This window comes from Ambystoma mexicanum, chromosome 1p (assembly GCF_040938575.1).
Source record: "Ambystoma mexicanum isolate Mex_15411 chromosome 1p, UKY_AmexF1_1, whole genome shotgun sequence".
Classification (NCBI taxonomy): Eukaryota; Metazoa; Chordata; class Amphibia; order Caudata; family Ambystomatidae; genus Ambystoma; species Ambystoma mexicanum.
Genome location: NC_090921.1, coordinates 1,506,323,959 through 1,506,348,533, shown reverse-complemented (window position 1 = coordinate 1,506,348,533; position 24,575 = coordinate 1,506,323,959). Strand labels below are relative to the sequence as shown.

Sequence of the window (24,575 nt, the reverse complement as noted above, 5' to 3'; positions counted from 1 at the left end):
TTGTAGTATTCATTGTCTTTCAGATATTGCAAGGCTTGTCTAACTTTATGTAAGTCCACGAGTTTTGCCAAATTTTTTTGTCTTTTGTTGGTACACCATTTACTAAGACAATTAAAGAATGCTCTATTGGGCGTTGCATTCATAGTGTGTGCACATTTTCTGTCGGATCTAATGGCAAATGAACTACTTTGCCACGAATGCCTTTCACCAATTCAGAGGAAAGTAATTTTGCTGTTTTTGGTTGAAGGAGTATTATTGCTTGAAATGGGTGTACTGTTTGAATTATGATGCTCTCATACAAATTGAGTTGTTGAAGGAGCTTTGGCAGTGGGAATAATTCCAAGTTATTTGTGATAGCACGTGAAGGCGTTTGGTTGTTGTCAAGTTTTGTAGTGCAGTAACTGCAACAAATTAAGGGTTCACTTATTTCGCATTTGTTTTCTGCTAAAAGGTAGAGAGCTAATTTGAACCATTTGGAATCTTCGTCGTCTTCTATTTTGTATGTTACGTCTATAGTTTTTGTGTTACTTTTGTAAAAAGTTCTGCGGCAACACACACACACATGGTTTGGTACTTCAGCGGATGTACTTTTACATTTGAGTATTTCTTTTTTTGTATGTGTGTAATATAAGTTTGACATGCGCAGAATTGTTGCTAGTCTGTTCTAAAGATATTGCATTTTGTAAGTGGCTTTTACTTCCAAAATATTTTCTCTGGATACGGTCAATTTCTTCTTGTAGGTATTTGAATATTAGCATGTCCACACTTAGATAGAATTGTGAACATTAGCCTGCGCCGCTTCTAGTTGGGATCTTGACTGAAGGAAAGCATGCCCGCACTGACATGAAACTTGAATGTTAGCATGTGCCACACCCAGAACTGTGAACACCAGCCTGCACCGCATCTAGATAAGGCTGTGAATGTTAGCATGCCCACACCAAGATAGAATTATGAATATTGGCCTGCGCCGCATCTAGATAGGATTGTAAAGGCCTACAAGTGCCACACTTGGACAATACTGTGAATGTTAGCATGCAAAAGATCAGGTAACCCACTAACCAATATAACCTCAAACTCTGCATACTTATCTCACTCAAAAACTCACACAACCATCTCTCGCACCACAAGCCGCACGCACTTCACAACAGTGCAACAACACATAAGCCGGAGCAACAGCACACGCGGACTGACACTGATCCAATACCCACACCAAATCTCAGCACCCGGTGTCTACCGAGTTGAAGCTGCCAACAGAACACCACTCCTCTCACTATCCTACTCCTTCACCTTACTAACCCATCCCCCCCCCCTTATCGTTTGCAGATCCGCCAGAGCGCCTGGGGACCAATTCCGTTGGTGATGGTGCACGGTACAAATACCTTTAACATTTAACATTTGGGTGTACCATGCAGAAGAGTGTTATTTAAATTGGCTAGTTCTAAAGCTGGACTTTTAGCATAATACAGCTTATACACTAGATTTCTTACATTTGAATGATGTGCTGATATCATTTTGATATCATGGAAGGTGCTTTTGCAAATAGGTCCAGAAATGCAGGCTAATGAATGTCCTTGTAGTCCTGTGTATTTGCGCACTGGACAGGTATCCATATTTTGCAGCACTTTCATTTTGATTTTGTCTTTACCTTTCACATAGTGATTGAGGAACTGGTGTAACGATTTGAAAGATTTGTTGGGAATGTTACACATTGACGTGCATGGCCATTTGTATACTGGACGTTCTGGTTCAGCCGAATGGAGAGGTAATTCTGAGTTTTCTGGGGATACTTTTGTAAGCAGTGTTTCTTGTTCCATGATAGTGTTATTGGTTTTTTCATATCCTTGTCCACTACTATGAATGGCAATTGTGTGTGTGTTTGATTTTCTTTGTATGCTTCTACATTAAAATCTGGTTCTGTGGTCGTAGTGTGACTCCATTCACCTCCACAAATATTTAAGAAGTTATTTTTGTTGACATTCCCTTTTATTGAGAAGTTTCTTTTGTAATTTAGTACTTAGTTTTGTTAATGTTTTCATCCTGTTTAAAACTAAAATGAATAACTTCCTTTTGAGAAGGATTGCACTGTCTATGAGAGCCTCTAGAATACATTTTCTAGGGTAGGTTTAAAGGGTTGTGGATGATTTCGCTGCTCTTATTAGATTCTTAAGAACTCTGTGGTGCAACACTTTTGCTAAAATACTTTTTTAGTTTGGTTTCTTGGTAGCATATGAGGATTTATAGGAGCAGTGTTAGCAGTAGTGGTAGCAGAATTCTTGTTAAGAATTTTCTGTTTAGTGCCACATTTTGATAGAGGAGGCAAAGTTTCTGTAGTTGAAGCTTGTTTTATTTCGCTAAATGACTGCATTAGGTGTTTTGTTTCAACGTTTTGTACAAACTCTGGTAGAGATAGATGCTTACTTTGGACACTTATTTTCATTTGCTCTATTTCTGCGTTCCTTTCTACGGACTTGCTTTTTGGTAGGCATTCTTTGGGGTCTGTTGGAAAAAAAAGAAGGTATGGTTTGGTCTGTTTTACAATGTATGTGTGCTGTGTGCTTGCATGTATGAGTTTGATGGGGAGGATGTTTGTGGTGGTGTGCGAATGTGCATTGGGCAGTTACAATGAGCTGGGGAGGCTATTTTTCTGTTTGTATATTAGTACACTGTGCTTCAGAGGAGAGTAGAAAGTGAGCTAGTGGTGAGAAGCATTAAAAGTAAACATAATGGTATAAAATTAAGTTATTTGTTTTTTAGTACTAACATCCTTTTTTTTTTTTTTTTTTAGATATTTTTATTGATTTTCAACATGAAAAGCATTATAATTAGGATAACAATTAATTACATTTTGTTCAAATCAAGGACCCTCATACCCCCAACAATACCTCAATGTTTCACATATTGACATTAGATAAGTGTTGAGTACAGATTATGCAATACCATATGTCTTCAGTTGATTATCGGAGGTAATGAGCGAGAAAATGGGGGAGAGAAAGAAGAAAAAAAAGAGATTTTTTACAAGTTAAGATCATTGGGTCAGTTATCTCTCCTTTAGCCAATCAAAACATGAATTCATTAAGCAATACTAGGCATTAAGTGTTCATCAACAGGAGTGCTATTATTGCTCAGTCTCTGTCAAGTGTGCAAGTACAAAGAATAACAAATCTACCGGCAATTCAGGAATTCATGAAGTGCTTCAAGAGTTGTGGTTAAAAGAACATGTGTTCTTAGTCTGAGACAAAGTCTAAAAAGGGGCGCCAAATCTTTCGGAATCTCAAAAGCTTTCCCCTCCAGCACTGTTGTAAGTTTTTCCAAACCTAACAGTTCCCACAGTTATCTAGGCTATCTGCGGACCCTCCCTTTTTTCCAAAATCGGGCTCTGGTAATACGAGCAGCCACCAATAAATGCGAAATCAAGATTGCTTTGTGCCCCGACATGGGGAAGGACCCATCTTCCGGAGCATCCCCCAGCAGAAATACCCTTGGGTCCATGGGGAGCAAAGAGCCCGTGATTTCCTTGATGCTGTACCTCACCGATAGCCAGTATGACTGAATAATCTGGCAGTGCCACCACATATGCACCATATCCCCTCGCTCACCACACCCATGCCAACATGCATCCGGATATTCTGGATTAATGGAGTGGAGTCTGCTGGGGGGGGGGTCGGGGGTGTGGGGTGGGGGGAGTACCACCTGAAACAAATCTTGATGGCATTTTCTTTTATCAGAGCACAACGAGAACTGGTCTGAGTTTGGTGCCAGATTCGCTGCCAGGATTCCTCTGGAATCTCTAAGCCCAGTTCTCTCTCCCAAGCTTTCATATATGGAAGCTTCTCATCCATTGAGGCTTTCTCTAAGAGTCTATAACACAGCGAAATCTTGCGGGACTGCTGGCCTTCAAGAATTTTAAGTTCAATTCCCAATGGGGCCCTTCTAATTGCCCTGTGAGTGTCCCTATTAGTGAGCCAGTGGCGTAGTTGTATGTATCGAAAGCATTCTGCCTCTGGTAGATCAAACTTTTCCTTGCATTCCTGGAAGGTTAGGGGTTCCTGATCGACATATAGATCTCTCAGACTCAAGGGTTTGTCTCGGCACCAGATTCGGAACGTTGCGGGTGTGAGGCCTGGGGCGATACCCGGATTCTGAGTGATAGGGGACAATGGTCCTAGCCCCAATGGGATGCCCCTCTGCGATCGTGCTTTATCCCAGCTCAATGGAGTGGACATGGTGGTTGGCAATATTCCATCCCTATAATTACGCGCTTCTTTCTGGAGAAATGGAAGGTGAGCCAAAGAAAGTGAGGCGGCCGCCTGCTCGACCTTGAACCATTTAGGAGGATCTGGGGAATCTCCCCAAGAAAGCATTATGGGTACTTGCGCAGCTCTGTAATAACGTGGTATCGAGGGAAGGCCCCCCCCCCCGCATCCTACCCTTTGTCAAGAGTTTACCAGGAATGCAAGGTTTCTTCTTTTTCCAAATGAACTGGTATATCTCCTTTTGGAGGTTTATGAATTCAAATTCAGGGATAGCAATTGGCAAAGAGTGGAATGCATATAACAACTTCGGAAGAAGTGTCATCTTGATCGCATTAATACGGCCCAGCCATGAGATTTCCTGGGAGTCCCATCGCTGTAACCACTCCCTTAACTCTTTAAACAAAGAGGGAATATTCGCCCTGTAAAGGTCTGCATATGTTGGAGTCAGCTTTACCCCTAAGTACGGAATCTCCGTTGGAGATCAGGGAAAGTTTGTCATTGTTCATATGTCATCTAGTCTACCAGAGTCTTCAGACAGGGCCATGCCCACTGATTTAGCTGGGTATACCTTGAAGCCAGATATCATGGCAAACTGGTGTAAGAGATCTAAAGGGGGGGGGGGGAGTAGCGTGTGAGGGGCGTCCCTCAGGAAACAAAGCAAGTCATCCGCGTATAGCGCGATTTTATGGGATTGTCCCTCCACCTCAAAACCCAGAATATCTGGGTTCAATCTAACATGTTGGGCAAACTGCTCCATTGCTAGGGCGAAAATTAACGGGGACAAAGGACAGCCCTGCTAAGTGCCCTTGGCTGACCTAATTAATGGAGTCCAGTTTTTGTTAACTTTGAGTTTGGTCGAGGGAATTTGGAAATTTGAGAATATTAATCTGGAAAATTCTGGACCAAATCCAAATCCCTCTAGCACTAATTCCAGGTACCCCCAATACATACTATCAAATGCCCTGTGGGCATCCAGGGACAGCAGGGATAAGTTGCCTGGGATCTTCGGTGCAAGGGCGATTAGATTGATGGCACGGCGTACATTGTCGTAGGTGGACCAATTATGTATAAAGCCTGTCTGATCATTATTTATCAATGACGGGAGAACCGGACCTAAGTGACTCGCTATTATTTTCCCCAACAATTTAGCGTCTGTGTTTAATAAAGCAATTGGCCTGTAAGAGGAACAGTCTGTAGGATCCTTCCCAGGTTTCAGGACCAGCGTCGTAGCTGATTCTGCCATAGATGCTGTAACCACTCCTGCCTTCCATACAGAGTTAAATAGTTTTGTTAGATGGGGGGGCCAACTCTTCCCGGAAGGTCTTCTAAAACTTGTTGGTGAAGCCATCCGGCCCAGGGGCCTTACCCAGTGGGAGGGAACGGATTGCCCTATCTGTCTCCTCCATGGTTATTGGGGCCTCCAAACATTCACAAAGCTCGGGGGATATCTGCGGGAGGTCAGCCCTCTGGATAAATTCTCTAGTTAACTGTGGATCAGTTACATGGGGAGCAGAGTGATTTCGGAAAAACTCTTCCACAATCCGAAGCTTCCCTGACTCGGTGAAAACCTGCCTACCCCCTGTTTCTTTTAGAGTCTATATGGTTGTTTTGTCTGTTGCCCAAGTTTAGCCGCCAACAAGCGATTCGCCTTGTTCCCCTTAGAGTGGTAGTATTGCTTTGTGCGCATTATGCCAAGGGCTGCTCGACTCATGTGGTGAGCCTCGAGTGCTTTCTGTGCCATGCGGACCTCCCTAAGTGCGCGTCTAGAGGGCTTCTCCTTATGTGCCTCTTCTGCCTCAAGAAGCCTCAGTTCCAAGTGGGCCTGAGTCTGTCTGTAAACTTTACTACGCTCAATGGTTTGAGTTATAACCTGACCTCTGATAACAGCCTTTGCCGCATCCCACGCTACCGCATACTCCAACTCCAGTGTCATTATCTGCAAAGTATTGGTCTATACAGGCAGCAATGCAGGAACGGGCCCGAGGGTCCAATAATACGAGTTCCTTCAGCCGCCAGGTTCGGGGGGGTTCAGGGGAATCGCTAAATGGAGACATAGAGATTAATACCGGGGCATGATCAGATAGGGCTTTTGGGAGGATCTCTACCTGTGTAGTGTGAGGGATAAGGGTATCGGAGAGAAGAAACATGTCTAACCTAGCGAATCCCCTATGCACAGGAGAGAAAAAAGTATAGTCCCGTTCTCCTAGTACTAACATTCTAAGGCTTGTGTATGTTTGTGTTCCAAAAAAACAGGGAGTTGTGTGCCATTCTGCCTGTTAATCTTTGTTTAATAAATGGGGATTTGTGGGCAGAATCGTTCAGAAATCGATGGTTTTTTGGTGCGCAAATTACATGAATGACCCACAGTCTGTTTGAGGAACAGTAAGAATATAAAGGTAGTATTCTACTTGCTCTTTTTTTTGTGGAATGAGCAGGTTTCTACGGATATGTTCTTTGTAGTGTAGATGCTGCTGATTTTCTGGAGAGTGGTCTTCACTGCAATTGTAAAAGGAAGAAGTTAGTAATGTGTGTTTATAGCAGTGATGTTAATGTACACGGTCATTTTTATTATTTCGTGGAAGTATTCCCTTTTCATATCTCAACAGTGTATGAAGGTATTTCACTTGACTATGTGCAGCCTTCCTTTGTTGTTTGTAGTATGTTAGTTCAACATGCTTCCCAAATGAGTACAATTTTAAGTTCATGCAATTGCCTTGTTTTTTTGGAGCTGTGTTGTAGATAGCAGAGAGGTTTGGGAGTGATAGGTCATTATAGTAGATGGGAAAAATTTGAATACTTTCATATTATAAGTAAGCATGCGAAAAATCGGGAGCACTTGAGAGGGAGATGTCACCACAGCAATCGGGAACGTTTATTTTTCTTATACGGTTGCATTGGGAGTAGCATTAATTTAGGTGGAAGACAGTAAAAAATTGTGACTTTTTTTAAATGAAAAATCGCGTTTCGCGCGTAAATCAGGAGGGTTGATACGTATGTATAGCTTATGCGGGAGATAGTAAGAAGTAGTGCGATTTTTCAATGCAAAATCGGAAGTCGCGTTTAAAGCGGGAGCGTTCGTATGTATGTTTTTGCTGTGCAGATTTAATGGCATTATTTTGTTTATATGGAATCATAAGAGTTGTACATGTACTCTGTATAAAATATGAATACCTGTACTTTGTAATCATGCATGTTGGTATGCATGGAGTTGTAAGTAGAAATCCTCGAGACTTGCACAGTAGTTTTTGTAGTAGGTGTTTTGCAATGATATGAGACTTGTAATCAGAGTGATCACCAGTACATTTGAAGTGCGGAACTCTGATGATGGAGTTGGATGTAGAGGTCTTGGATGTGATTGGTGGATAGTTGTGTGACTGCTTAGCTGTGTCCAATAAGGGAATGGATTCGCGAGTGATGTGGAAAGGGTAGAAGGACAGACTAAGAGTTACGTGGCACGCGGATATCGCGCCTGCGCGCTGGTAGGGCATGCCACATACGGGGTATTACAGCAAATCTAGCATGGAAAGGGGACTGTAGGGATCGGCCAATCAGATGTTGACATTGTTGATTTGTGTAGAAAGAGAGAGTTTGTAGTGAAGATGGCAGAGGTGGAGACAGTCACTGTTGGTGCTCAGAGATATTTTTGTCCATGGTTTACAGCGCTATTCTCAGTGTAGGCATGTGGCAAACAAGGAGTGGAGGTGGAGTGGAGCGCTGTGACTGACTGCAATGCAGAGGCAATTCTCCAAGTTTGCAGAGATATGCGTAGGATGAACAGCCCCATGTGGTAGTATTGCACTATGGTGCTTTCCATTTGGGCTACGTGAGTTCACCTACTTTGTTGGGAGATTTGGAACAGTTGGTTCAAGCAGTCAACATCTTTCCAACTACGAAAGTAATTTTTTCTGGATTACTTCCTAGAGCAAAATGGGACAACAGTTCTGTTTTTTTTGTCCTGATCAAAGTATTGGTAGGCGTGCAATCAATCGCGGCATGCGTGCTTTCATGTTAAGAGCTGGTATGTTTTTTTGTAGCCACAAAAACATTGTTTCCACTAATGCGGCTTATTTTCAAGCAGATGGTGTTTCTTTATCTTTTTTGGGACATGCCATGTTCTTTTGGAATGTAAGGCTTGCATTGGAGCAGGTTCTGTGATGATTGTTGGAGTAAAGTAAGAAGAAAAAAAACTAAAAAAATACAAAAGAACAGGTCTGTCGGGCATCTGCAAAAAACCCCAAAAAAGTCTCTTTTCAGAGCCCACCTTAAAGGGGAAATAGGGAACACTATTTAAATGTACAGTCGTCACGCTTGCATCCTCTACATGTCCTCAGACATGTCGGTAGTCTGCAGGCGGCGGGTATTACATATGGGGATTGTGGAGTGGAGAGGTATGCAAATGAGAATGAGCAAAGCTAGGGATTGGTCAAATCTCTAGCTTTGTTTTTCAAACGCACAAAACGCCACCAAACCCAAAGTTTTTCAAACGCACAAAACACCACCAAAAGGCTCTTTTGAGAGCCACCTCTTAATCCCAGAGAAAAGTGCATTGGTTTTGCTACGGTTGCACCCTACAATTTTGTCTGTACTAGGACTGTCCGCTGACTTTTTGAAAAATGCGCGGGGGCCTACACCATTTACTTGATAGTTCCATTTTTAAACTGAGGAAGGCGTCTCTGAAAAGAGCCTTTTTAAAAAAATGTTTTATATTTTTGGGTATTTTTTACACACAACATACTAGGAGAGGATGGGAAAGGAGGGTAAGGAAGGGACACCAACCACGGGGATAGGAAAGGGCAAGTAGTGAGAGAAAGATGTAGGGTGGACCTTATTTAGGTAGGTAGCAGCTCTTCTGGTGCTTCGTGACCGCAGTCTCGAAAGCACTTCGAAGACTTCCCCCCTCCAGAGTACTGCGTCGCAGTACATGCACAATATTGTGACCTTGGAAAGTTAAGGGTCAACAGCATCACAAATGGCCTGTGAAGCAGCTGGAGGGATGCGCTCTCACACAGGAGTATCCTTTGTGGTGAGAGGATCGGAAACGGAGGATGCTGCGGAGGAACTCGACCTACTACGGTGTTTACATGGTACAACCTTGCGAATGTCCGCACTGTGCAACGAAGTTAGGTGTTGCTTCATGGTTGTCATACCAAAGCTGTACGCACCAGGTCTCCCATGACTCGGCACCAAATTGCACTGTTTACAGGTGACCTGGTTCGCACATGCTTTTGGTACGTTGCCATAAACGGTAAACAACCGTCACACCCACGACTCCCGGCGAGTGCTGGTAGTAGGGAGTTCCTCCACCAAATTCTCTTCATCCTCGCTCTCTACATCCTCACGCGTATTTCCCTCTGCAGGCCCTTGGGGAGGTGGTGGTGGTGAAGGGTTTGGGGGTGGTGCTGAGGCTGATGTAGCAACAGCAGCCATGGAAGCCATTAGGGTTGGTGAGGTAATCTCCACTAGAGCACTAAAGGCAGCAAAACTCAAACTGCAATTGCCAGAAGTGCAATGAAGATGAGCTCTGGGATGTGGCCTTTTATAGGGGTGGAGGAGTGCGCCTCGTGACCATATCGATCACTCAAAAGTGTTCAAAAAGTTCCAAACAAAGCTAGAGCCATTGCATGGGACATGTGAAATGGTGATTTTTTTTATTGTAAAATCATTTAGCTTGTCTACATAAGTTCTTTTGAAATGTTGGGGAAGCGGGCAAAGTGTACAAATTAGGACACACGCACAGCGTGGGTGGGTCACATGATGACGTCGTGAATACATCTGTGAAGGAAATCGGTGCCCGCAGGACACCAAATGCATGGGAACGGTCGTGCGCATGCGCGCGGGTGTTCTACGGACAGTGTTCGGGTCCTGAAACTATTTAAAAGTGCGACACAAGTGAGACGGACAGTTACGGACAGGCGCGATGTTCGCATGACTTGCGGGTGTGGTGCGCATGTGCGTAGATGTTCTGCTGACTGTACGGCCAGGTATAGTGTCCTTAGGACTCCTCCATTTTATTTCACTACGGACATGCCGAACACCGCGCCTGTTCTACGGGCAGTTCCATTTTGGCTGAGGACGGTATGGACAGGTATAGTGTTCTTAGGACACTCCCATTTTGTTCATGTACGGACATCTGTTGTGTTCTAAGAACAGTTTCATCTTGGTTGCCACCAGTACGGAGAGGTACAATGTCCTTTGGACGCCCCCATTTTGTTGATTTACAGACATCTCGGACAGCTGGTGTGTTCTAACAGTTGCATCTTGCTTGCGAATGGTACGGGTAGGTGTATTGTTCTTAGGACATCCATATTTTATTAATTACGGACAGGTCGAACAGGCGCGCTCTCTGCGGACATTTTACCTCTTTTTAAAAAAAAAAAAAATTGACGCAAAAAATACCATTAAAACTAACATGACATTTTTTTTTTTATTGCACATATATACAGCAATTAAGAGAGAGAGGGGGAAGCGGACGCTGAAACAAATATAGGGGAATTAGGGGTTTCCAAAGGCTGGTTGTGAGGGGATGAAGGGATGGAAGTTTTGTTGAAACGTTTGTTGTTCTTCAGGATTTGGGGATAGTTCACCGGGAAATGGAGAAGGGGAACAGGTACAGGTAGTACCTAACTTTTCCTTTGATGTGGTCCTCCACAAATGGCGTAAACCTTTGAAATAGTCTTTGAGCATGTCCACTTTCTCTTCTATGCGTTTCATGGTGTCTTGCACTGTGTCTAAGTGTGTACCATTCTTATCGCTATCTTCTGACATTTCGTCATGTGGAAAATTCTCCTCCAGCCACTCCAAATTACTGCACATTTCTGTGTGAAAACCACAGAAATACATTATTTGTTCTGCACCTCATACAAAAAGTATATAAACATATAAGAAAAATGAAGTTCACTTACTAGTTTCTTGTACTTTCCGTTCGTTGTGTTGTGTTTGTCTACTGTCGCTCCTAGCTGTGCAGTTTCTGTGAGGTAATTTCGTTGTAGGGATATCTTTTTTTTGTTATGGTATAATCCATTTTATTATATATGGTATTTAAATGGATTGGTGATGTGTTAGACGTGTAAGAGCCACTGATTATTTATTATTACTTATAATGTGATATTTCTGATGTCATCTTTGATGTCCTGGGTGTTAGGTTTAGCAGTGCACGGTGGTGGCGCAAGTTATGGTTGCTTAGCTGACCATAACTGGTGAATTTCAAGGGTTTTTCGGTTGTACTTGGAACCATAATGTCCCTTTTAACAAAGTTTTTTTTTTTTTACTGTGTGTGAGTGTATATATATTTCTGAGGCTTGTGGAATCTGGCAATGAAGAAAGGGTGCTTCCAGCACTATATGAAAAGTTTGATGTTTGCAGCACCTCCTGGGTGGGAAAGACCGGGCAAGATTGACCATGGACAGCAGAGTATAGGGTTACAAGAAAGGCCAGGAAGTTGTCGGTTGTTCAGGTGGGTTGTTAGGGTTGCTCAGGTTGAGGTTGGAGGAGGTGACAGACCCAAGAAGGAAGGATGTTGCAGTGTGGAGGTGATTTGTGGAGAAGGTGAGGCATTGGTTAGTGATTGCAAATGGTACTGCATGGTGTGTGTGGGTCACTGTGTCAAGTGTGATTAGGAGAAGGAGTGAATGTGAAGTGCTTGAAAGGAGGATGTCTGAGAAGGTGAGCAGTATTATTGTTAGTCGTGTGGAGGTGACATCAGTAACATCAAAGGGAGGAGGCAAGGCTTAGGAGTCAGAGACATTGGAGGGAAAGAGGATGAAGACCTTGGGAGAAGAGGATGTGGGTGTAGTTAGAAGTTGGAGAGTAGTAAGAGAGAAATATCTGAAAGTATGAGGAGTAGCTGGGCATGATAGGAAGAGTGAATCTGGCAGAGTGTCTGAAAGGCACAACCCATTATCCATATTTAGTAATCTAACAACTGAATAGTGTAGGAAGAGTCGTGGACATCCCTTAGGGAGGTTAGACAGATGAGGAATTTGGCCTTTTGGTTGTTCTCTGTAGCAGAAACCAGAACTTGGACAGTAAGGGGTCAATATTGTATATATACTGACCTGGCAAGTTGGGAGATCAGGCATAGGGAGAATTGTTGCTTTTTGGACGAGGGAGAGAGGGAACTGAGCAATCCTTTAATGAAACCCTCTCTGAGACTGAAGTATTCCTTCAGTTACCTGTGACACCAGTGAATGACTGGCTAAAATCCTACCCCTTCTGATGGACACCTGACACATGGTAAACTTGACAGTTTCTTCCTCCGCTTGCAAAATCTCTTCAGACACCTTAATATAATACCATACTCTAGATGATTGAGAGGGTGGCATTCTTCCTGCACTCCATGTACCTCCACAGAGACTGGTTAGGCCTGCCTTGTACATATTTCAAGCTTGATGTCGTCTGATCCCTACACTACTGATTGTTAATGCTCCTCCCGTTCTTCCTCCACCACTACTCCTGTATGCTGTTTCTCCAATTTCTTTCTCCATTACTCCTGCATGCTCCCCCTTTCCTCCTTCATACTGCTCCTCCGCCACCCTCTCCTGCATGCTCTTCTTCATCGCAACCCTCGTCACCTTCATTCCCACCATCACTAGTTCTAGCCCCATCATAACCATCAATGATCCCATTGCCACTAGTCCCATCACCAGTAACAGCAGCATCTGTTGGAGGAGGAGGCGGCTAAATAAATCATTTAATTCCTATATAGCGCTACACACCCACAGGTCTGAGCGCTGAAATAACAGAATACATTATCCCACAGAGTGGTACTCAATTTATCGACCTCAGAAGGATGAAAGGCTGAGTTCACCCTGACTGGATTCAAACCTACCACAGCAGGTTGCGCACAGATTTCAGGGGCGAGCGATTAGCTCGCTGTGCTATCTGACCGGCTTAAAAACTGGCTGGCTGGCTGGCAGTTTTCCCCACCATACCAAATATGCTATACAACCTTGCCCATCTCCCTATATTTGTCGTATCAGGGCACAGTTCCACATCCACCTGCACTGCTTCATCAAGATGAGCTGTACTTCCTGCTGGACGATAAATCTTCGTTCTCCCACCCTGACAGTTTCCTCAAATAAAGAAATAACACAACAAAAGATTTCCCCTTCACAAAATGTTTTGTACAAAAATAACAAATGTTTTACTACACTCTAACGCCACTCTTTTGCACGCAATTATGTTCCCTGCTATGAAAACAAATTGCTGCCCAATCTCCCTCCAAACACTCCTGCTGCTTTGGGCCCCTCAGTGGCAGAGCCCTGCTTCTCAGTCTGCATCCAAACTCTGCCCACTAAGGAAACTAGAAGTTGCATGTTCTTTATAGGTGTGTGAACTTGATTTCTGTCTAAAAACTTAACCGAATTATCTCACACGTAGGGATGTGTGGGTGGGTTTAGGAGAGATTCACCCAGGCTTCCACAAAGCTTAACAACTTTATTTAAGACACTTGAGGAAGATACTGCGACCAGTACCTAAAGCCGTCTAGCCTTCGCATTATATCACAACATGCTCACAACATACTCACACGCCCAACCCACAGGACAAAGGGAGGGAGGCAAAATCAAACAGGAGAACAACAATGCAAGCAGAAGCTGACAAAGGGCCCACACACAGCCCGGATTGTGACCAATACAGGCAAACCAGACACCCAGAAACATTTGCTTTCTCCTGAGGTGCTATGGGTGTGCTCCACTACATTCCACCAGAATAGGGGTTATCAAATGGGACATCCTAGGCTAGATGTACACTAATAATAGCTTGGCAAGGATAGTTCTATGGAGTGGAATTTGCACCCATCCAATATCAGCGGATCACGGATAGCACAATTAGTGCTATGTACACTCGCTCCCCGAACTCTGATTTTCCAAGTGATCTATTTTGAGGTACTCAGAATCACCAGAGTCACTTCTGTTACTGGTCCCATTAATTGAGGTACAGAGGTTGCAGATGCAATGCCTGGAGCAGGTTTTGGGTTTGGGTCCAGCTAGGTAGCAGTCCTGGTCTCCGGTTCTGGAATGGTTCTAGCAGACTTGCATCAGGATGGGCCAGACGCAACAAGACAGAAGAAATGAGGACTCCCACAACAAGAATGGACCCACAGGGCACTGCAGGCGAGCAGGGGCAACGAAGAAAGCCCCTTCAGGGGTCTTCAGACTTGGTTCACGGCATTGGCAAAGAACAGGTTTCACGTAGGCCTCCTCTTCATAGAGGAGAGCAGCTGATGCAGGCGTCTATGATCCTGTGAGAAAAGTCAAGGATCGGCAGAGTCCCAAGCTACATCTTGCTTAGGTTATGACTTGAACAGAGGAGCCTGACCTGTGGATGGGCAAGCCCACAGGTTGATCTGGGATACTTCTCAGAGTAGATCATTGGTGCGGATTGCAGGACTAGTTGATCCCACCAGTCCAAGCAAGGAAGGTGTTTTCTAGGGACTTTCCTAGTTGCACAAGAGATGGCATTGGTTCCCCTGCTTGATGACTCGGGCAATGTTGGCTTCAGCAGCATCTCTATGGTTCTTCAGTGCAGTCTTCACGTTTCAGATGCTTTACTCCTGTGGATGACCTCTAGAAAGGCTACTGGGCTCTGTGTTAGGTAAGATTTCCACAGGGCTGGTAAATCTTCCTTGCCTGGTTCAACTCCAGAACTTTTTGCTTTTCTAGTGAGATATTTTCCATTAATACCTCAGTGAGTGGGAACCTTTTTCCACACTCACCTGTCTTTAACTCTTTTTATGGGTGTCATTTTTAAGACTCTCCATAGTGTCTTTTTAAAGTTATCATGTCTAACAACTTATTGGCAATAAGTGCCTGTTGTTGCTGGGTTGCCCTAGGGGCTCCCCCTTTAACTTTCTTGTGCTAACCTTGAGTGAACTACAGTTCCCAAGGGTAGAAAGGATCTTTGGATCCCTTTTACATTTACTTCTGTGAAACCAGCACACCCCACCTTATGTGGAGTGCTGGGGAGATACAATGTATCCCCTTTCACATTTAAACTGTAACAATTCTGTTACAGTGACAAGCTTACCTTTAATGGCTGGTGGCAGTGATACCTTTTACTAATTTGGTGCACCTTTACCGCGTGCTGTAATCACAGCTGCAGTAAAGGCACCTAAGGGTGCTCATTTTGACCAAAATGGCCCCTGTCTTCTTTTTCTGCCATTTTAGTGTTTTTTGTCGTTTCTTGTTCCTTCCCCTGACATCCAGGGCGGGAAAATCCTTTGTTTGAATTTTGTCTTCGGCGGGAGTCCCCTGGACACCCCGCCCAGGCTCCAGTCAGTCTGTAAGCACAGGAAGTGGGGGAGGGGTCCCAAACTTCCCCCTCCTTTGTCTTAGGTCTTCCTTCAACTGGGCCAAATCCCAGTGGGGGGTTGGCTGTCCTGATTGGACAGCCAAACGCCCCTTTCTTGTAAAATGCGGGGAGAGAATGCAGAGGTTGTGTTACAGTTCCTGATAAATACTGGAAACCTGGAGGCTGAAGTCATGTCGACCACTGGAACTGAAAACCGAAGAGGATGACGAAGGAAAAGCGGCGGGAATGATTTCCAGCGGCCGGAGAGCCTGCTTTGTAACCGGAGCCTGCTGCAGCCCTTCCTTCCGATCGACCTGGGGTCTCCGAAAACGACGACCCGAACCCAGAGCCTGGTGAGACCCACTAGACTCAAGACGACCTGCATTTTGAGCCATCCCACGGGTTCCTGCGACCTTGCGTTCTTGCAATACCCTGGGACCTCCTGCCACTGTGCAGTGCACGGTCTTCCGAATTCCGAATCTCGCTGAAACTTCGTGGGCATCTTGGTCTATCTCCAGAGACACGAATCGAGTCCAAAAAGTCCCCTCACAAGAGTGCTGGAACTTTTAAACGACGAGAATTCAACCGCGATTTTCTGTCTTCATCTGTGCTCCTTGAAAAGGCGCCAAACCCGCAGAACTGCATTCAGCTGCGAGAGAAATCTTGCCTAGAGCCTTCTTCATCGATCCCTGCTGCAAAGTCCCTTCTGAGGTCTTGTGTTCAGTCTCCAGGACAAGGAATCCAGTGACCGGGTATTTGGCTGCAGTCCCTGAAGTTCTCCTGCTGCAAGCTCTTCTTCATTGCTGAGGTACTGTGTTGGCTTGGGTATATACTTACCTTAAGCCTGTTGGGATTTCTGTGTAGTCCTGGGGTGTTGTCTGTGATTGGGAGGTCCCTCGTCCAGTACACCCAGTCCCACTGCTAGAATCCTGCTGGGGTGTCTTCTGCGAAGCCCCTGGACCCTCTTCTAACCCTAGAAGTAAAGTACTCACTTGTTTGCCCAGTTTTCCTAAGGAAACTCTGGCTTTTGCTACTAAAGAACTGATTCTAACACTGCCTGTTGGTCACTAGTCCTAGTGACCCCCCTTCTGCCACTGAGAACATTCATGCTCTAAGGGAAAGACTTTGAAGGGATTGGGACTTCTGCCTAGAAAAGAAATCAAGTGTTTTTACTTACTTGTAAAGAGTTGGTTGGTAACTGTAATTCTAAGAGTGAACAGTTACAAAAGTTCTTACTGATCTTGGATGTGTGATGCACTATTCTTAAAAGTATGGTTAACATCTTTCCTTCCTTAGCCACTGTTTTGCCAGTCTAAGAAAGTAGATGTGAAGGTATTTTACTCTCCTGTGATTAGGTTGTGCCTCTTTACAAAAGTAATGTGTTGGTATCACCAGGTTAGTCCTGCTAGGATAACTGTATGAGTGTCCCCCAACTGGGTCTTGCTTCCCCTGACTTGCTGCTAGCCTGTCTTTAATAAGTCTGCATTAGGTTGTTGCCTACCTAGAATATCTATTCAGTAAAGTGTGACATTGGGTTTTACTTTCCCCTTCATTGTGAAGTTAAAGTAAGTGGGTTTTACTTACCTTGTGTTAGCTGTGTGCCATCCAAAACAAGTTACAAGAGTTATTGCTTATCTCAATCTGGGGTTCCCTGATTTCCAAAGCATCTGTAATGATATATTACATCCATTAGGTTTTGCTCACCTGGTATAACTGTGTGTTATGACAAAAGTAGTTATAGGTTTTTACTGCACCTAGAATAAGTGTTTCACTATTCACCAAAAGTATATTGTCCAGATGACTGTTTATGTGATTTGTTCCAAGAGTCACTGTACAACTGGAAGGGCCTACTGTCCTTGTATTACCACAAGTAATCTAAAAAGTAACCATTGGTCTTTTACTCCCAAAGAATAGGCTTGGCCTATACTAAATGTGTATAACCAGGTTTTGACTTCCCTAGAACTACTGTTAGGTGTTCCAAATAAGGTCTATACTTGTGTACTTTCAAGTATAGTGTTGTGTGTTATATTGTGATTTCATATAATGTTTCAGTATTTACTTAACCCCTAGATTTATCTGGGCCTACTTGTATTTAAATAAATCCTTTATTTTTATAATACATAGTGTTTCAGTGTTTCTTTGGATCATTTGTATTACAATTTTCACTTGTACTGTATCTACTGCCCTCTCTCCCTCCTAAAATAGGCCTGGCTGCTCTGCCTACGCTACCATGTACTCAGGTGGTACAGTCTTATACTAAGAGTGGAGTCTTGTACTGCCTCAGTTGAATGGTTTTACTAGGCCCTTAACTGGACTTCAGAAAAACTGTCCTAACACTCTGCTTCTTATCCAAAATACAAGCTGAGTTGGTTGCCCCTGTCCACTAAAGGAAAGGATCTGCACCATTCAAACAGATGTGTGCTGTCCAATCAGCAACAGACCTCACATGGCAGAAGTGTGAATTGGGACCAGATGCTGCCAATCCCAGATCAGACCAGGCCGGACCCTCAGAAAAAGCATGCCCTTTTATTGTTTCCGACTTGAGAGTGAAGGCAGATGGCCAATGTGGTGCGGTAATGCCTTGGAGGGGCAGGGCCTCCTCGTCCTTGACCTACTACTTCCGTGTATTTGGTTTTCTGTATGCCAATGAGTCCAGTCTGGACATCTGGCAGTCAGAACTTCGTTTTTATTATTGGTGAGCAAGACCCATGGGATAGCTCTATGGCACCCATGTGTAGGGGTACACCTTGGTACCCCTAAGATGTTTTTCTGGACAGCTGTGTGTTGTCCCACAGAGCAGGGTATGGACTGGTGGCAGCTACATGCAGAATTTGCAATGGCTCTGGGTCTCCCCCATTCTGTGACACCCAGGCCCTGCTATGGGAATCAATGGATTCCTGAATAAAGGCAAGATGGCCACTGTGAACCTCATGGCTTCCTGCCTTTCCCTCCTGTTTCTCGAAAGTCCTTAGAAGCCCTGGCTCTGTCCCCTTCACCCTCATTGATGTTGGGTGGCAGGACCATATATGGCTCTCGGGCTAACCCTGCTAGATTGGTAGGAGCCTTCACAGGGAGTTGTGGGTAAAAAGCACTTTCCTTCTCGAGCCCTTCGCTCATCCACCTTCAACTCTCCGAGGGTCAGACGCTTCTCCAGGCAGAGTGGGGTTAGATCTCTTTCCTCGGCTGGTGCCTCCCTATGGAACAGCCTTCCTGCCTCTCATACCTGAGCAGGACCACCTAAGGTCCGGTGAGCAACTCAAGATCTCTCTCTCTCTCTTTCTCTCTCTTTCTCTCTCTTTCTCTCTCTTTTCTCTCTTTCTCTCTCTTTCTCTCTTTCTCTCTTTCTCTCTTTCTCTCTTTCTCTCTTTCTCTCTTTCTCTCTTTCTCTCTTTCTCTCTTTCTCTCTTTCTCTTTTCTCTCTTCTTTCTCTCTTTCTCTCTTCTCTCTCTCTCTCTCTCTCTCTTCTCTTTCTCTTTCTCTTTCTCTTCTCTCTCTCTCTCTCTCTCTCTCTCCTCTCTCTTCTCTTTCTCTTTCTCTTTCTCTTTCTTTCTCTCTCTCTTTCTCTCTCTCTTTCTCTCTCTCTTTCTCTCTCTCTTTCTCTCTCTCTTTCTCTCTCTCTTTCTCTCTCTCTTTCTCTCTCTCTTTCTCTCTCTTTCTCTCTCTTTCTCTCTCTTTTTCTCTCTCTTTACCTGGGCACCAGGCTCCTACCTGACCAGGATTATCACGCACTTAGGGACTGTATTTGCAATCCTAGAGTCCCCTGCCTCCATGATCTGAATGACACAAGGCCTAGTAAGATCATTTTTTTTTGTCCTCCCATTGTCTCCCCCTCCTTGTCTTGTCGCGCCTAAAACAATTGCGTACAGGCGCATTATAAATGACTTATTTCATATATCATAATGCCCCGCTGTGGATAACTAATGTTCACACTGAGATGTCTGCACAGATAGTAAGTTCAAAAGCCAGAGTTTATTCATACACTGCACTCGAGCAAACAGTAGCAACAGCTTTGTTCGGACCTCTGCTATTTTGGTGCAAACACATAGGTTTTATACACTTTAGGTTACATTTTCGCGTGACTCATAACAAGAAGCAGTCCATAACAGGGTGTGAAAAGCGATAGCAGTTGTTCAACCTGGAGTGAATTCAGTGTGTGCTCTGAGAGGCTGGCCCCCAATACACATCCACTGTTTTGGGTGTCTTGATTTTGAATGAATGACCTGAATTCCTGGAAGCCTGATTGGGTGCTGTTATGAATGCCCTGGTGTGTGATTGGCTGACTGAGCCTAGTGCAGCCTAACCGAATGGGGGATTTGTGTATAACAGAAGACCCCCTCTCTTACCACTGTGTCAGAAACTTGGAGTTTTCAGATGGAGAAAGAAGTCTGCTGCTGCATCTCTTCAACAAAAACAAAGGCTGGTGTGCTGATTCAAGGACTGAGAGAACCTGGACACGTTGACCTCTTCCCGTAGCTATGAGGGGACATCGTGCCACGTGCCACTGCTGTTATTCACCTGAAAGTGTGCTGGAAGCCAGTCCTGTGCACCTGTTGTCCTGTAGAGGTATCTTTGTGGGTCCAGTGACGGGACATCTTGATCTTGATCCCAAGAAGTCAACCAGCATCGTCCTTTGTCCAGCGGCTGTCCGTGACCATAAGAAAGCCAGACTGCTGTGTATCCCCTGGAAGAGGGGGTACCCTGGGATAGTTCTGGTCAATGCCTGGAGCTTGCCAAGTTCCAACCAACTGAAGAAATCTTCCAGGGGCACTGCAACCACGACATCTGTCCACTTTTCCAAGTCTGAGGAAGTCCAGTATTGCTGCCTGCAGAGAAGTGCCAGCCAGTGGTTTCCTGCCATTCCAAACCGAAGAACAACTCTCAAGGGTGTGGTGGTGTCCACATATAACTATATATAGTGTTAACTGTTGAAGTTGAGTTGCCCGAGTACAAAGTGAGTCTTATTTGTATGTGTATATATTTATCTAAACCTAAGCTATAAAATAACTTTTAGCACATAACATAGTGTGTGGACAATCCCTTGTGGGAGCCTTGGGGATTCACTATACCTAAAAAAACAGCCTGCATCACCTCCCTTGAGTCTCAGACTTGGTTGTTCGTCCTTTGCTACCATTTGAGAGCCTTGACTGGGGTGCCTCTGTGCCTCTACCCCAACCATATAGTGGATAGTATCACAGATACCTCCTTCCAATCTTTACAGCCAAGCACATTTCAACCAGATGTGGAGGCCCATTTTGAGTATATGGTACTGAAATCAGTATTATGCAGTAAAAAAGATGGTGCGAATTAGTGCACTTAAAAAATAAGTAAAACCTGGATCACTACCACCACCAGCCTGTACTAGGCAAACCAAAAAAGGCATATAAAATGTCAGACAAAAGAGGGGAAAAAGCAAAACATAGAATACTCATGTAGCATTGTATTTAAGATGGTGTGTGTTATGAAATGAAAACAAGAAAATGAATGAAAATTTTCCTGCACCATGGTAGTCATAGAATTGGAGTTGAGCAGATGAGTGAAGCGAAAAAGGCTTCACCTACTTCAAGTCAGACCGGATTCCAGGACATAGAGAATTATGATGGGGGTTCTGTTTAAATAAGGGTGGTAAAGTTGTAAAAAAGTTATCCCTGTTTATTTTATCGTTTATAACACTACTGCTCGAGAGCAGCGAAGCGCTGTACATGGTGTGGGTCACCAGCATTTGGGCTTGCATCTTTTAACCGTACTGCAGTACTGTGAGTCACCGTCTGTGTGTGCCGTGGGATTAGTCCATGGCCTGGTGTTAAGAAAGCCACATTTTGAGAGATTTGAGAAATTGGTGGATTGTGGGGCATTTTGAGCCAATACCAGGATCGAGTTCTAGAGGTTTGTTGCCTAACAAAATGAGGATTATTTGCGGTCCTTTCGTTGCAGACTAGTTGTAATTCTAGATGTTTGCTAGATTTGCTGCGCAAGGAGCATATGCTAATTTCCCTTACCTTTTGAGACCCCCCGGCAACTTTGCTGGATTTCTAGGACTTTAATTTTCACCTGAAAAGAGTGTGAGCCTTTTTATTCCCCACTCTTTCATGTATTTTGATGTGTGTTTTACTTTTGTGTTTTTTGGATATGGAGTTTTAGACAACTCCCTAGGCATCATCTTTGAGTGTCACACAGCCCCCTCGGTGCAGTGGCACGAGGTTGTCTTTCAGACTTTCCAAGGTTTAAATACCTTCTCTGGGACTGACTGTCTCTCAGTGAATGTAAAGTTAAATTGACTTTACTAGTCTTTTTAAATTGCTAGACCCAGCACACACTGTGTTAGGCAGAATCACCTGCAGTACCCTTTGGGGACACTACATACAATTAAAACTACAAGTGTAAGTACAATTTCACCTTTGGTACAAGCCTGTACTACACAGTAATATGGTAGAAGTGGCTGAGCAGCCAGACCTATCTCAAGAGTAAAGTGAGCAGTACAAGAGGTTACACAAACGGGCAGCAATCGGTGGTTCAAACAAACCGGTTTCTTGGAAAAATAATATACATTTATTTACACAGTCAGTTGGAAAACATTCCACTAGTAAGAGCATCTCAATATCACAATCTAATATACTACAATACACAATAAATCAGTTTCTGAACAAGTTCAGCTCCCCTGAAGTGGGAGCAGAATGGCACTTCAGTTACTTTTAAAAAGGAGTAAAAAGACAAGGTTAAGAGAATTAGGGAAAATAGTTTCAGTTCACTACAACCAGCAATTCAATTCAATTCGCCTGGGCCAAAGACAATGGTTCAGAGTCTTGGATAGGATAGCACAGTTCTGGTAGTAAACGGTTAAGTCTTTGCCATGGTTTTTAGACGTAGTTGGTCAGATGAAGTGTTATGTCGGTTTAGGGAAGGACAAGCCTTCAAAGTTGGGAAAGTGTCACAAACTTTCACCGCGGCAGAAAGTATTTCTTGACCGCACTTGCACAGTACCTTTTTAAATGAAGAAGAGCAGTAGCTGAGGCAGTTGTTCCTGGCAGTTCCTGCAGATCTTGCTGTTCCTGAGCTTCAGTCGTGGGGACACGGACGACGTCGGGAGGTTCCTGCACTGCCCAGGGAAGAGGCCACAAGCTTGGCAAAACATCGGTTTAAGGTGCGAGTGCCTTAAAGACTACAAACTGGTACCCTTCTCACTGGCTATCCGGTTTTCAACAGCACTCTGAAGAATATTCGACCGGTATAGAGACAGTGTCCAGATGACTTGCAAGTTGGTTGTTTCCACCAAACTCAAGGGAAGAAGTTAACCTTGAAGGGCTTCTCTGTCGATGGAGTTTTAGGCAATTCGGATCTGCAGCAGGACATCACTGGTGGACCAGGAGTTGCAGCAGTCGTCTTCCTTCTGCTCGTCTTCGGTTCTTTCGTTCCAGTGGTCGACTCTGCTTTCCAAGTCCCAGAGGCCTGCTTTTTAAACAGTTTTCCCCCATTCACTCCAGCCTAGCTGTCACTTACCTAGCACCCAGCCAGCCAATCACGCCAGAGTGCATTCAGGTCTCCTAGGAGACTAAGCACAGGCAGTTTCGGGCACCTCCCTCACATCCTGTCCACCCCAGACACTCTGGCGCCAGACGAGGGCTTCAGCACTGAAGCCAGCCAAAGGCCAACGATCAAAGGGCCCAAACCTGGTTTGGCGCGCACAGACAAACACTAGAAGGACCTTTCCAAAAAGAAATGGCGAAAAAAGTTGACCGGAGTCTGTTTTTTACAGATAGGTCTTACATATTGAAAAACATGGCTGCTCCGATTTTTGGCTACCAGTGTTCACGGTCAGGAAAAATCATGGTAGTTTGTTCTAAACCACTGCCACCAGCTATTTCAAGAGGGAAAGGGTAACATTTGACTGTTACATGAGTGTTTAGAGTCAGGGGATGCTAGGCAACCCCTCCAGCACTCTATAGGAAGGTAGTGTGTGCTGGGTCAGTAAATTTAAAGACTAGTAAAGCCAATTTAACTTTACATGCTCTGGGAGGCAGTAGTCAGTCCTAGAGAAGGTATTTAAACCCTGGGAAGTCTGAAAGACATCCCTGTGGCACTGCACTGAAGGTGCTGTGCGACGCACAAGAAAAAGATGATGCCTATGGAGTGGTTTTAAAACTCCATATCCAAAGAAGACAAAAGTAAAAATGCACATCAAAATACACCCACCCTTCTCTCTGCTCCCCAGACCCCACCCACCCACCCTTCTCTCTGCTCCCCAGACCCCACCCTTTGTTTGTTGTGCTCTTTTTGGTGCTGTGTATTTTTTTTATTAAGATTAAAAGATCTTTGGATTTATATATAAACAAAGAATTGAACATTATTTCCTATTTTCTTTTTCTCTGAGGCGCAGGGGCAACTGGCGAGGATCCTACTAGCGTTGCGATTGCAAGCATTCAGTCCGCCACCACTTTCTCAGATCCCAACATCAAGTATGTCTTCCGCACTGAGAATGGTGGGACGCAGGTATGACCAATGAAGGGTAATTTTGTGTCACATTGGTCCTAGGTTGTGTTAATTTCTGGGGCTGTATAATCATGATATGAGCCTTGTGATCCCGAAATGTAGTCTAACCCCAATCTCTCCCCGTTTCCCATTTTCCACATTGGTCCTTATTTTCTCATTACTTCTTTACCTGTTAGGTATACATTTGGAGTGAGATTGATAATGTATGCTAAGTAACCACTTGCTGAGGTTGCCTGGATCCCATGTGGTATTTGTGGATTGCAAGTGGAGTAATGGTTACTGGGGATATTTCAGAATTTCAATTTGCTTTTTCCTCCATCTTTGTAGTCTTATATGCTCAGACTGTGTTCAGGGGCAGATTCAATTGCTCTTCTTTATCGGCCAAGACTGAGGGGGCTCCACTGAGCACAGTAACTGAAAGTTATTTTGAGGCATCAGACTGCACTCATCTTCCCCAAGGGTACTAAGAAAGGAGAATTGGGTGGGCCTGCTTTTTTCATGTACATGGTAGACCTTCCTCTCAACATAAAGTTCCTTAATTCCCTGGAC

The 24,575-nt window shown here is 44.3% G+C and overlaps 1 protein-coding gene across 5 annotated transcripts in view; it reads left to right on the top strand.

Annotated features, from left to right (window-relative positions):
* The window catches only part of USF1 (upstream transcription factor 1), a 1,351,219-nt gene that overhangs the window by 266,430 nt on the left and 1,060,214 nt on the right, over positions 1-24,575 (top strand). For all 5 annotated transcript variants that reach the window (XM_069607201.1, XM_069607199.1, XM_069607200.1 and 2 more), the window contains one exon: positions 23,914-24,026. In XM_069607201.1, coding sequence (XP_069463302.1) covers positions 23,914-24,026 — 113 coding nt within the window. The remainder of the gene's footprint in view (positions 1-23,913; positions 24,027-24,575) is intronic.